Source organism: Pseudorca crassidens, chromosome 2, assembly GCF_039906515.1.
Source record: "Pseudorca crassidens isolate mPseCra1 chromosome 2, mPseCra1.hap1, whole genome shotgun sequence".
NCBI lineage: Eukaryota > Metazoa > Chordata > Mammalia > Artiodactyla > Delphinidae > Pseudorca > Pseudorca crassidens.
The window spans coordinates 522,680-535,021 of record NC_090297.1 but is presented as its reverse complement, the minus strand read 5'-3'; the positions used below and the strand labels follow the sequence as shown (position 1 = coordinate 535,021).

General features: G+C 62.0%; 2 protein-coding genes across 12 annotated transcripts; one reads left to right on the top strand and one right to left on the bottom strand.

Moving 5' to 3' along the window:
• Positions 1–1,624: 1,624 nt before the first annotated feature.
• TMEM88B (transmembrane protein 88B) lies at positions 1,625–4,808 on the bottom strand. The gene is made up of 2 exons (XM_067717624.1): positions 4,533–4,808; positions 1,625–3,516 (listed from the first exon to the last, which is right to left on the bottom strand). The coding sequence occupies exons 1-2, from the start codon at positions 4,806–4,808 to the stop codon at positions 3,304–3,306; spliced, it is 489 nt and encodes a 162-aa protein (XP_067573725.1). The 3' UTR covers positions 1,625–3,303.
• Positions 3,505–11,020, top strand: ANKRD65 (ankyrin repeat domain 65). Of its 11 annotated transcripts, none has more exons than XM_067717546.1 (6): positions 3,505–3,617; positions 6,066–6,269; positions 7,891–8,046; positions 8,245–8,465; positions 8,650–9,184; positions 9,540–11,020. In XM_067717546.1, the coding sequence occupies exons 2-6, from the start codon at positions 6,114–6,116 to the stop codon at positions 10,170–10,172; spliced, it is 1,701 nt and encodes a 566-aa protein (XP_067573647.1). In that variant the 5' UTR covers positions 3,505–3,617; positions 6,066–6,113; the 3' UTR covers positions 10,173–11,020. The 11 variants fall into 11 exon arrangements, with proteins under 11 accessions (XP_067573647.1, XP_067573639.1, XP_067573657.1 ...); XM_067717538.1 differs by lacking the exon at positions 3,505–3,617 and adding an exon at positions 3,812–4,556; XM_067717556.1 differs by lacking the exon at positions 3,505–3,617 and adding an exon at positions 3,843–3,898.
• Positions 11,021–12,342: the final 1,322 nt, after the last annotated feature.

Genomic DNA, 12,342 nt, shown 5'->3' with positions numbered 1-12,342 from the left:
GGGAGTCCCCGGGGTGGGGGTGGGACCATGGGGCAAGGGGAGGGGCCTCAGTCCCCAGAGTCAGCACAGGGCTGGCTCTGCCTGTTCCTCCCCAGCCCACCCAGCACAGCTCAGTTTCTGCCCAGCACCCCTTGCCTGGCCCACATGCCTGGGTGGGGCCGGGCTCACACCTGGGGTACAGACCATGGGGACAGAACGGGCCAGCTCTCCTAGCCCTGCCTAGCTGCTCACCACTCAGAGTGTGCCTGCAGACACCTGGGCTGCTAGGAAATGCTTTGTGAATCAATAAGTGGCCTTGGGCAGATCAGGGAACCTTGCGAAGCCCAGACTCTACACCTGTGGGGTCTGGACAGTGCCCCCCCCAGGTGTGTGAGGGCTGGCAGACAGAGGGGATGCAGGCACGCCCTCACATGCACACACATGTACACCCACACACGATGCACACGCGCGCACACACACACACAGGCACGCGCGTGCACGTGCACCCCCATGGCCAGGCACGCTCTTTTGGGGCAGGGGCCTGGGTACTTGCAGAAAGAGAATTTTTTGCCCGAAGTGGAGGTCACCTCTGACCCACCCAGTAGCTCAGGGCCTCTACCCTCCACTTTACCGTCCTCCCTGATGGCTGGCCCCCTACAGCAGACCCCTAGGCTCCTCTGTCAACCTTCCACAGCCTCCCACAAGTATTCCTTTTGTGAGTGGGTGGGAAGAGCTGGAGCTGAGGCAGACTGTCCCGGGGCCAGCTGGAGGCCACGTGGGGCTTGGGCAGGCCTGGGAAGCCGGGACACACCTTAGGAACCAGTGGGCTCAGCAGCTGAGCTCCCCATGGTGGCCTCCCCGCCCCCACCAGGCCCAGCTGTTGTTTTGATGACTCCAGGGCCAGGCGGATCCTCAGGAGAGTCCTCTGACGCCTGGCCAGAGCTTGCCCAACCCTAGACGGGAGGGGAAGGAAGGCGGCTTCGGACCGGGGAAGCTCTCCTCGGGCACGGGGCAGCCAGCCGGGCCCCCATCTGACCGGCCACAGACAATAGGAAAACCCCAAGGACTCCTGCTGGACCTGAATCAGCCCCACTTCGGGCCCTGTTCAAGCCACGAGTGAGCCCTGAGCGCTGATCCTTGGGCACGTCTGGGCCCTGACCTCCTGGTCACAGGTGGAGCCCTGCTGGCCACATGGTGCGCTAGATCCTTTCCAGGGCCTTCCAGCTATTACTAGATTCTGGACGAATTACAACAAACTTTTTTTTTTTTTTTTTTTTTGCGGTACTCAGGCCTCTCACTGTTGTGGCCTCTCCCGTTGCGGAGCACAGGCTCCGGACGCGCAGGCTCACCGGCCATGGCTCACGGGCCCAGCCGCTCCGGGGCGTGTGGGATCTTCCCGGACCGGGGCACGAACCCGTGTCCCCTGCATCAGCAGGTGGATTCTTTTTTTTTTTTTTGCGGTACGCGGGCCTCTCACTGTTGTGGCCTCTCCCGTTGCGGAGCACAGGCTCCGGACACGCAGGCTCAGCGGCCATGGCTCACGGGCCCAGCCGCTCCGCGGCGTGTGGGATCTTCCCGGACCGGGGCACGAACCCGTGTCCCCTGCATCGGCAGGCGGACTCTCAACCACTGCACCACCAGGGAAGCCCACAACAAACACATTTTTAATACACTGCTGGGCTTACAAGGCAGTAGATATCTTCCAAGCCCCCTCCCCTCCAGGAAACGCTAGAAAGAAGTGTATAAATAAACAGAAGAATAGGGAACAGAAACCCAGGATGATGAACGGAAACAAATGGGAAAGCAGAGAATCCCCTGAACGCAGGGATGGGGCCACAGTGCATCAGGGCCACAGTGGGGGTGCCCTGCACAGCGGGGTACTAACCAGGACCCTAACGGGGGCCCAGGTTGGTCACGGCTCACAAGGGCATCCTCTGTGGAGGGACGTGGCCTCAGAATGTTCACAGGTGTGCGCTGATGCTTAACAAGTACAAACATTCAAAGCAACATTATGCTGTTACTGAGTCAGCAGACGCAACAAGTAACAGATTTAGGCCCCCAAAGGCAAAGGGAGTGCAGTTGTTAGGTACAGTCTGTAAAATAACTATGTGTGTGGCTTCCCTGGCGGTCCAGCGGTTAAGACTCCACGCTCCCAATGCAGGGGGTGAGGGTTTGATCCCTGGTTGAGGAGCTAAGATGTCGCATGCCGCAGGGCACTGCCAAAAAATAAATAATTAAAAGAAAAAAAAAGAAACAACTATGTGTGAAACGTTCCAGAAGTCGAAGCTGGAACCCAAATCACGAGCATATGCACCAAGAGATCATCAAAATCATCAGATTTGAATAAGAAGTGAGTAGTATAACTTTTAGATAGGGCGACATAATAATTTAAGTTAAATGGATGTGATAATCAGCAGATTAGACTCAGCTGGTGCTTAGTGAACTCAAAGAGGGAGATGAGGAAATTGCCCAGAACACAGCACTGGGAGACAAGGAGATGGAAAACACAGAAGAGAGTTGAACTGACATGAGTGGTGAAAGCACAATGGGAAGCATTCACGTAATAGGTGTTTCCCAGGAAAAAATGTGGAGAATGAATGAGACAGAATTGAAGAAATAATGGTTGAGAATTCTCCAGAACTGCTGAAAGATGTGAATCTGTAGAAACGGGACACACCGTGTGTACCAAGGGGATAAATACGAACATAGCCACAACCACAAACATGCTTAAAAGCACAGAAAGCAAAAGACGGAAAAGATCTTAAAATTATCCAGAGAGAACAGACAGAGCCCTCACTCTAAACGCTGACCCTGGTCTCGGGCTGAGCCCTGCATGACCTAGTGCTCTGGCCGCTGAAGTTCTGGAACCGTGGAGCGTGGAAGTCTCCCCACCTCTGGGACTCGCTGGAGGCCGCTGCCGGACCAGACAGGGGGCCCGCAGGGACTGCCCGTTGTCGGGGCACAGGAGCCCAGGACAGCCACAGTGGCAGAAGCCAGGAAGGCCGCCTCTCTCCGAGCCTGGCCACGCGCCCCTTCTCCGAGAGCCATCTCCCTGTTCTCTGGGGGCGTCCCAGCCCCTCGGCGGCTGCGGGGACTGAGGAGGCCGGTGAGGGTGGGGAAGGGCCGTCCCGGTCCGGAGGAGTCCGGTGCCACCTCGCGGCCCCTCGGAGCACTGCGCACGGGGCCGCGCGGCACGCACGGGATTTCACGGCCGGGACCTGGACGCAGACCCTGAGCTCACCAGCCTGGAGCCAGCGATGGGGGACACGGGGGGAGTTCGGGGGCCTCCGGGATTTGGAGAGGCCTCTGGGATCACACCCAGGCTTAGAGCTGCTCCTCCCCGTCGGGGTGGCGGCAGGGTCCGGGACTCCAGGTCGGGGGTGGCAGCAGCGAGCGGAGGCGTCGGGCCAGGCGGGAGCGGGCGGCCGAGGCGAGCACCAGCAGCGGAGGCAGCGAGAGGAATCCCGACACGATGAGCGCCGCGGAGCCGCGGTCGGACAGCAGCGCGCGGCACGCAGGGCGGGGCGCCGGGTGGACCTGAGGGCGGGGCGGACGGTCAGGCGGGGCTGTGGGGCCTCAGTTCCGAGACGGGGCCTGGCAGCAGGTGGACGGGGCGGGAGCTAAGCCCCGCTTCGGCTGTGAGTTGGCCGGGGGCGGGGGGAGCCGGTGCAGATGGACCGGGGCGGGGCCTGGTGACAAAAGGACCGGGAGAGGGCGGGGCCTCAATTCCGGGGCGGGGCCGGGGGGGGGCAGAGGGATTGGGGCGGGGCCTGAGAGCCGGGGGACCGGGGCGGGGCCGGGAGAGGAGACAGCGGGGCCTGAGGTCTGGCAGAGCCGGTGTCGGGGGTGGGTGGGGGGGCTGGGGCTGGCTGTGAGGCAGGCATTTCTCAGCCGAGGATGGGAGATGGAGACCCAGGCGGTAAATGGCCCGAGTAGGAGCCCCTTGAGGGGAGGCTCAGAGAATAGCTCTCTCTGCTCTCCCATGGCCCTTTCCTAAGTTGGCAGCTGACCCCGAGGCCCTACCCTGGGGTGTTGCCATCTGGCGCACCTTGTCTACTGCGGCCCAGCGTTTGGCCCCCTTCCCCCGGCCCCCCCTTCCCCAGATGGGCAGAAAGGGGCCCATCTGCCTATACCCTCCCTATCCCAGACCAAGCCATAACCCCTTCCATACGTGGGGAAACCCATCCCAGGGGAGGAGGGGTCTTCAGGGGGGCTGTGTGTTGGGGGAGGCTGGGAGGATGGGGACTGTGGACTGGTTAAATCTGACAATATCTTTATCTTCTCTTCCTGGAACCCTCCTCCTCTTCCCACCCTGCCCAGCTGTCCAGGCCCTGGCGGCTCCTGGTACAAGGCTGAGAGGCCTCAGGGGAGGGGAGAGAGCCTTCCCCTTGGGTGGCAAACAAAAGCCCTTCTTTTGCTGTGGCCAGTGGGGTGGGGGGGCTTGGCAGGAGAAGGAGCTCTTCAGGGAGGGGCACACATGCCTCCAGGGACCTGCACTCCCCGAGGACCCCAGACAGTCCCTCAGCCCCGCACCCGTGGACGGCGCAGCTCACCCTTGAGTGGCACAGGAATCCCAGGTACACAGTGGTGGCTGCGGGCAGCAGCAGCAGCAGGAACACGGCTGCGGGCAGCAGCAGATGGAGCACGAGCCCAGCCAGGGCCCGACCCGGCAGCAGCAGGACGCCCAGGCCTTGGGCAGCCAGGCCTGCCCACCCTGGGGACATCAGGTCTGAGGCCTGGCGGTCAGGAAGCCTTCGGGGCAGCATGGGTGCTGTGTCTGAAGCGCCTCCTCCCTCCTCCTCCTCTGTCTCCCTCTCCTGCTCACTCATGCTCTCTTGGCAGTGGGCCTGGTGGGCTCACAGTGGCGGTCACGTGGCAGGACTGATGCCCATCCTCCGCCCCCCGCCCAGGTCAGATTAGCAACCTTTTAACCCTAGGTTGCCAGGTCAGACCTCCACCCAGACCCCAGCAACCAGATAGTGGACTCAGCTGGAGGGCAGGGCCCTGGTCCAGGTAGGTCCGGCCCTGACCATCAGTCTCCAGGGTCACACCTGAGCCTCAGGTCCTCGCTGCCAGGCTGACCCTCTCTCTGCCAGGTTACTACAGCTCCAGCCCTGCCCAGTCTCCCCCGCCAGCCCCTGCGTGCTCTGGTCGGAGCCTGCACAGCTGTCCTGAGAGCTCAGCACTGGGCCGTCCTCACCCCAGGTCCCGCCCTCTCCCCACTTCCAGACCGTGCAACAATGGTTTCATTTCATCAGTCTCAACTCTGGCAACTGCCCCATCCGTAGCTGCCACGGGAAGGTCAACATCTGACCTCGCCCCCTCTGGTTCCCTCATCCCCAAACCTGGCCCCTCTCAGCATCAGAACAGCCCCAGAAGATGCTGGGTGCCCACACTGCAGGGCTGTTGAGAGGGCACGTGGGTAACGTATGTGAAATGCTTAATGTGGAACTCAGCACACAGTAGGTGCTCAATAATGGCAGCTACCATTACAGGTATCCTTTGTGTCAGAATCCAATCCATCCTGAAAACAGGGGGAGTGTGTATTCTGTGATTTCAAGTAAGCAGGGAGGAAGCATTCCCAGCCCCTCTGAAAACCCCAACTAATTTCTCCAAATATTACCAAAATACTCTTAGCACCTAACAGCCTCCCGGGGTTTCCGTGCACGACATACAGTGTTTTAAACACCACTTACAGGGACTTCCCTAGTGGTCCAGTGGGTAAGCCTCTGTGCTCCCAATGCAGGGGGCCTGGGTTTGATCCCTGGTCGGGGAACTAGCTCCTGCATGCATGCCACAACTAAGAGTTCACATGCTGCAACTAAGAAGCCTGCTTGCCTCAACTAAAGATCCCACATGCTGCAACTAAGAACTGGCGCAGCCAAAATAAATCAATAAATAAAATTATTTGAAAAATAATAACAATAAATAAACACCACTGACATTACTAGCTGACACTTAAACCACTGAGTAGGTTGTCTGGGAGCTGGATGAAGGAGGCCGGGTGGCACCAGATGCAATGTTTCTCTTTCCCTCCCCCTACAGTCCACCTCATCCCTTCCAACTTTTCTTCCAACGTTTTCCAGGCCTCTCAAGCTCACCAGCACCCCTCAGACACGTAGGGATGTGGGACGATGACAGCGACATGCACAGCTTGTTCAAGGGACGCGGTTGGAGACACGCCGGCCAGGACAGCTGCTGAGGCCCCCTGCAATACACGCCAAGCCCTGCTGCCCAGCATGTGTGCAATTGAACTGCTTGCACTGGCACACGCGTGTGAAGATTTCACGGTAGCTGTTTATTTATTCTGATAGTGAAGTTGGGGTAAAAAAGAGAGTTCAGACAGCAAGTGTATTGGACTCATCTCCTTTCTAAGCCCCACCCTCTCCCCCAGGTCCTCCACTCATTCATTCACTCACTCAACAAGCACTCCGTTGAGCTCCCGCTGTGCGCCAGGCACGATGGATGCCTGTGGATTCAACGCGGAGGGAGGCCAACAGAGGCCTCTGCCTGTAGCGGGACAGCTCTTTGCAGGTCACTGAGCAAGCTGCAGTGCCCAGGCCATGGCAGAAGCCGGGGGAACAGGCCCCACGGCCCACTCTCACTGCCTTCTGCCTGTGGGGAGGCCACCAGGAAGCAGTTTCTAGCTTCCGTGGCTCTGAGGTACAGGACGGTGCACGGGGCCCCCAGGGCGCGGCTGCAGCACAGAGGCTGCTCCTCAGCAACGGGGTCCCCTCCCACCCCGTGTCCTCGTGCCCCTGTCATCTGGCCCTGCTCCTTTCAGCGTCTTCCTGGGTCATCCTGTGGGGACAGAGTGCAGAGGGCTGACACCCTTGCTTTTCTGGCCTTTGCCGGCTGCTTAACCAGTAAACTGTCTGCATCCACCCAGAACACCTTGCTCCTTACGGGACGAATCTGCCGGCCTGTGCGACATGCTCTCACGAAGCTCTCATTCTAGAGGAGGAGTGACCGTGGCATACAGGGTGGGACCCGTGTGGCTGGGGAGTGGGACGGGGCCTCTCAGCTCCTCGCCTGGAGACCCACCCATTGGATCTGGCACCTGGAAGGGCTGCCTCTCCGGAGGGCAGGGCCCTGAGGACACCTCGTCCATCTCCGGAAGCTGGGGAGGGGCTGGGGTAGGAGCCACCACCCCAAAGCCGTGCTGCCTCTTGGTGAGCCATCATGAGAGGCGCTGGAGGGACAAGGCTGCAGAGGCTGCCCCACGTCCTTCTCCCGTCTGGGCTCTGGACGGGTGGCCTCACCCAGGGATTGGGGGATGGGAAGGCACCTTCAGGGCCTGCCACCCACCCGGCCCACCCTGCCCCAGGGCCCCAGAGCCACGGTGACCAACCTGGAGGCCTTACTGAGGGCTTCCTGCAGCACCACGTCCACCGTCCAGATGTAGCCCGTCTCCGATCAGTCCTCCCTCTGCCTGGCTCCCTCCTTCAACTGCCTGGGGCTCTGCCCCTTCACAGCCCCTGGAGACCTGCCTCAGTCTCCTCTCAGGGGGCTTCCTATCCCACCCCTTGGTCCAGGTTGCCTGCCTGGTGTCCCTGGAGAACCTTCTGTCCTCATGCGGCATCTGGGTGGGGGGAAGGGTCCTACCTCACCCTGCCCACCACCCCAGCCTGGTCTTAGCCAGCAGGTACAGGAGTGGGGCTGGCGGTCAGGGCTTGAGCGGGGGACCCAGGGGAAGGTGTGTGGGTGTCTCCTGGGGGCGAGTCGTGGCACATCAAAGGCTGTGCTCCTCGAGGAGCTGTGGTCCACGGGCAAGTTCCTACCTGCCTGGTCTTTGTCTCCCGGGAGGGAGGACAAGCCAGAGGCCCTGACAGTTGCCAGGGGCTGACGGCTGCTGGGACAGGGGCTGTAGCCCGCAGGCAGGGCCTCCCCCTTAAGTTGCTGGGTAAACAGGTGGAGAACTGGCCCTTAGCCCGGCCCCCGGGAGGCCCCACCGCCACCGCACAACTGCAGCTCCAGCCTTCCACCTTCTGGGAGCAGATACCCCACCGCTGTGCCTTCAGGGGGAGTGTCATGAAAGGGCCACCAGGCTGTGGCTGGGCCGGGACGGTATGTAGAGGACCCCCAGACGGAGGACGGAGCCCCTGGGTGGGCTCGCTTTGGGGGTAACTGAGAGCCAAGGCCGTCAGAAGGCTAAGTGGTAGCCAGGTTCCCCTGGGGAGATAAGGGGTCCGTGTCGGCCTGGGGACAGTGGGCTGGGTCCAGCCTGGGCCTCCAGCAACCATGCTGGATTCCTGTTCTTTCCAGATGGACTCTAGGGTCTCTGAGCCCCGGGAGCAGGACCTGACAGAGGCAGGGGCAGAGCAGGAACTGCGGTGGTTGGAGCTGGGCTCCGAGGAGGCCCCAGGAGCTGGGACAGAGGGGCCCAGCGCCCCACAGGCCTGGGGGCGCCTGCTGCAGGCCGTGTGGAAGGGTCACGTGGGCCTGGTGACTCAGCTACTGCGGCAAGGGGCCAGTGTGGAGGAGAGGTGAGCCCAGGGTTAGGACCGGGTACTCCACGGGGCTGGGGGTAGGGATGGTGGCTGGTGTCCCTTCAGTGGGAGATGGAGGCAGCGGTCCCTTGCGGGGTGGAGAGGGTTCCCTCCTGGGCAAAGGTAGCAGGTCTCTTCCCCATGCCCCGCCCTCGCCCGTGCTGCCCTCCCCGCCCCGCAGGGATCGCGCGGGCAGGACCCCGCTGCATCTGGCCGTGCTGCGCGGCCACGTGCCGCTGGTGCGTCTCCTGCTGCAGCGCGGGGCCCGGGCCGTAGCTGCAGACCGCGTGGGGCGCACGCCGCTGCACGAGGCCGCCTGGCACGGGCCCTCGCGGGTGGCCGAGCTACTCCTACAGCGCGGGGCGTCAGCGAACGTGCGCTGTGGGGCCGGCCTCACGCCACTGCACTGGGCCGCCGCGCTGGGCCGCACGCTGCTGGCCAGGCGCCTGCTGGACGCACCGGGCCCGGGCCCCGCGGCGGCGGACGCACACGGCTGGATGGCGACGCACTGGGCGGCCGCGGGCGGCCGGCTGCCGGTGCTCGAGCTGCTGGCAGCAGGCGGTGGCGCGGGCCTGGACGGCGCCCTGCTCGTGGCGGCCGTGGCCGGGCAGTCGGCAGTGCTGCGCCTCCTCCTGACGCACGGGGCGCGGGTGGACGCCCGGGACGGCACGGGGGCCACGGCGCTGGGTGTCGCTGCCGACCTGGGCCGCCGGCAGGTACGTCTCGGCCCGGGCCCCGCGTGATCGTGCGGGTGGTGGGGAGGGGCCCGGCCCCAGGGCCCTGAGTGCCGCCCTGACGTCACTCCCCTTGGTAACCAGCTCTTGGAAGCCCAGGGAGGGCGCTGGGCCGGCAGCACCAAATATTTATTGGGCACTGGCCACGGGCCAGAGTCCAGCCAGGCCCCGGGCGGCTCAGGACCATTAGGGGGCAAGTGGGGTCTCCAAGTAGAGCCCCAGCAGGTGCCATAGGCGGCACCCAACAAGGAAGCAGTGTGGAGAAAGGGGCGCTGAGGGCAGCTGAGCACCGTGTGGCCCGCCCAGGCCAGCCCTGCCCCGCCCTCTCCTCTTCTAGGACATGGAGGTGCTGCTTGAGCACGGGGCCGACTCAAGCCGCAAGGACAGGCATGGCCGCTCTGCACTCCACAGGGCTGCTGCCGGTGGACATCTGCTCGCCGTCCAACTGCTGGCCGCCTGGGGAGCAGACGTGGATGCTCGGGACACGTTGGGCCTCACCCCCCTGCACCACGCTGCCCGGGGAGGCCACATGGAGGTCGCCGGCCACCTCCTGGCCAGGGGCGCGAAGGTCGACGCTGCTGGCTGGCTCCATGTGACCCCCCTGCATCTTGCCGTGGAACGCGGCCATGGCTCCACCGCAGAGCTTTTGCTGAGCCGGGGGGCCAGCCCCACCCAGAGGACACAGTGGGGGGAGGTGGCCCAGGATCTGGGGCCTGCCGTCTGTGGAGAGCAGGAGGTGCCCCATGGGCCCCAGGGCTGCAGGGCCAGAGCAGGACCAGAGGCTGCAGGCTTCCACGGCCTTCAGGGCGTGCAGGCTCCTCTCTGCTGGTCTGAGGCCGCCTGCCAGGGTGCACGGGAGAACACCCCAGAGGTTCCTGGAGAAGAAGGAAGCGGTGGCTGGAGCCCGAGCAAGAAGCGTGTGGCTGACCTGGAACCATTCCAGACTCCCAGGGCCACGTCAGCCCTGTAGCTTCAGCCTTGTGCACGCTCTTTGGCGGAGAGACTGAGTCGTGGCCACAGAACTGACCAAAACCCGATGGGCTCCTGTTCGTGCGCCCCCAGCGGGGTGCCAGCCTCTGTGCTCCCCCCTGGCACACCGGCCCGCTTACTGTGTTTCCTTAGATTCAGTATTTGTCTCTCGGCACCCACTCACTAATGACAGGGCCAGTTGTCCTCCTCTCCCCTGCTGTCCCGACCCATGCCCTGAACGGCTGCCTTCTCTCACGTGCCCAGCTGACATCCCCCTGCCCGAAGTCACCCAGGGCCAGGCCTGCCTCTGTGCACCAAGGCCCACTGGATTATCAAACAAACCAATCAGAAGCTGTTTCCCTGCGCTGCCCTGCCTTTCCTGCGGGAACCCCAATAAAGGCCTGAGCCTTCCCCGGGCCCCTGCTCTTACCACCTGATCGAAACTGCTGTTTCTGCCTGTGTCCCTGTGGGGCGTGGTGTGCCCTCCCCTCAGGAAATGTAAGGCATAAAAATCTGCTTTCAGGAGCTTCCCTGGTGGTGCAATGGTTAGGAATCCGCCTCCCAATGTAGGGGACACAGCTTTGAGCCCTGGTCCGGGAAGATCCCACATGCCGTGGAGCAACTAAGCTTGTGCGCCACAACTACTGAGGCTGCACTCTAGAGCCTGCAAGCCACAACTACTGAACCCACGCACCCAGAGCCCGTGCTCCGCAACAAGAGAAGCCACCGCAATGAGAGGCCCGTGCACCGCAACGAAGAGCAGGCCCCGCTTGCCACAACTAGAGAGAGCCCCCGTGCGTGGCAACGAAGACCCAACGCAGCCAAAAAAAAAAAAAAAAAAAAACAAACGGGCTTTCAGTAGCTTTAGCCTCTCCCTGTCATCACTCAGCCATCTCTGTAAATTAAAAGCCCTGCAGTGCGACAGATACAGAGTGACAGTTGTCTCTGATTGTCCACACCTGCATCCTCATAGAAAATCAATGTCCTTAGATTTTTCTGGAAGAACAGCTTTAGAGGACAGATTTCATCTTTTGAAAGTGAGAGCCGTCTTGCTAAATTAGCGACTCTGTCCGGGGACCCTGGGAGCACTTGGATTTTACCCCCAAGACAACAGAAGCCTTTGGGGAGCGTGAGCTCACGTGACATGGTCTTTCTGGCTCACGGGGCCTGCAAGTGCAGAGTGAACTGTAACTGGGAGGAGGAAACCCGGGAGACCAGTGAGACGGTGGCGGCATAGCAGTGGGGCGGGAGAAACAGGCAGAATTGGGACAGTTCTGTGGGCACAGCCCTCTGGACCTGCTGATGGTTGGATGTGGGGAGGGACAGGGAAAGGGAGACATAACAATGACTCCTGGCGGGGCCTGGGCCCGAGGTGAAGGGACGGATGGGAGAGCAGATGCACAGGAGACGAAAATGGGGCAAAGATGAGGCCTGGAGTGACATCTCTGGAGTCCTCAGAGTAAGGGTGGGTTTTCTTTGTTTTGTTTTTGGTTTTTTGGGGGCGCGCCGAGTGGCCTGTGGGACCTGCGGGATCTTAGTTCCCCAACCAGGGATCAAACCCGAGTCCTCTGCAGTGCAAGCTTGGAGTCTGAACCACTGGACCACCAGGGAAGTCCCGGGGTGGTTTTTTTTTTTTTTTTTTTTTTTTGGCGATACGCAGGCTTCTCACTGTTGTGGCCTCTCCCGTTGTGGAGCACAGGCTCCAGACGTGCAGGCTCAGCAGCCATGGCTCACGGGCCCAGCCGCTCCGCGGCATGTGGGATCTTCCTGGACCGGGGCACGAACCCGCGTCCCCTGCATCGGCAGGCGGACTCTCAACCACTGCGACACCAGGGAAGCCCCCGGGGTGGTTTTTAAAGCTGCAGGATGGACCTCTAGCCAGCCTCCAGCACAGCCTGCGGGCTCGACCTCAGAGCACACCCACAGCCCGACTGCCTCTCACCTCCCCCGCTGCATCCACCATGTCCAGGCCACTGTCAGCCTTGCCTGGAATGCTGCCGTAACCAGGCCAGCCCCCAGCCTAACTGTTCTTCTCGCCTGATCCCTTGACTCCCAAGGGGCTGTTCTCAGAATAGTAGCCATAATCCTATTCACTCTCCTGCGCAGTCCCCCAGTGGCTCCCTTTCACAGAGTGTAGACCAAATGTGGTGTACGGTGTTGTTCGCAGATGC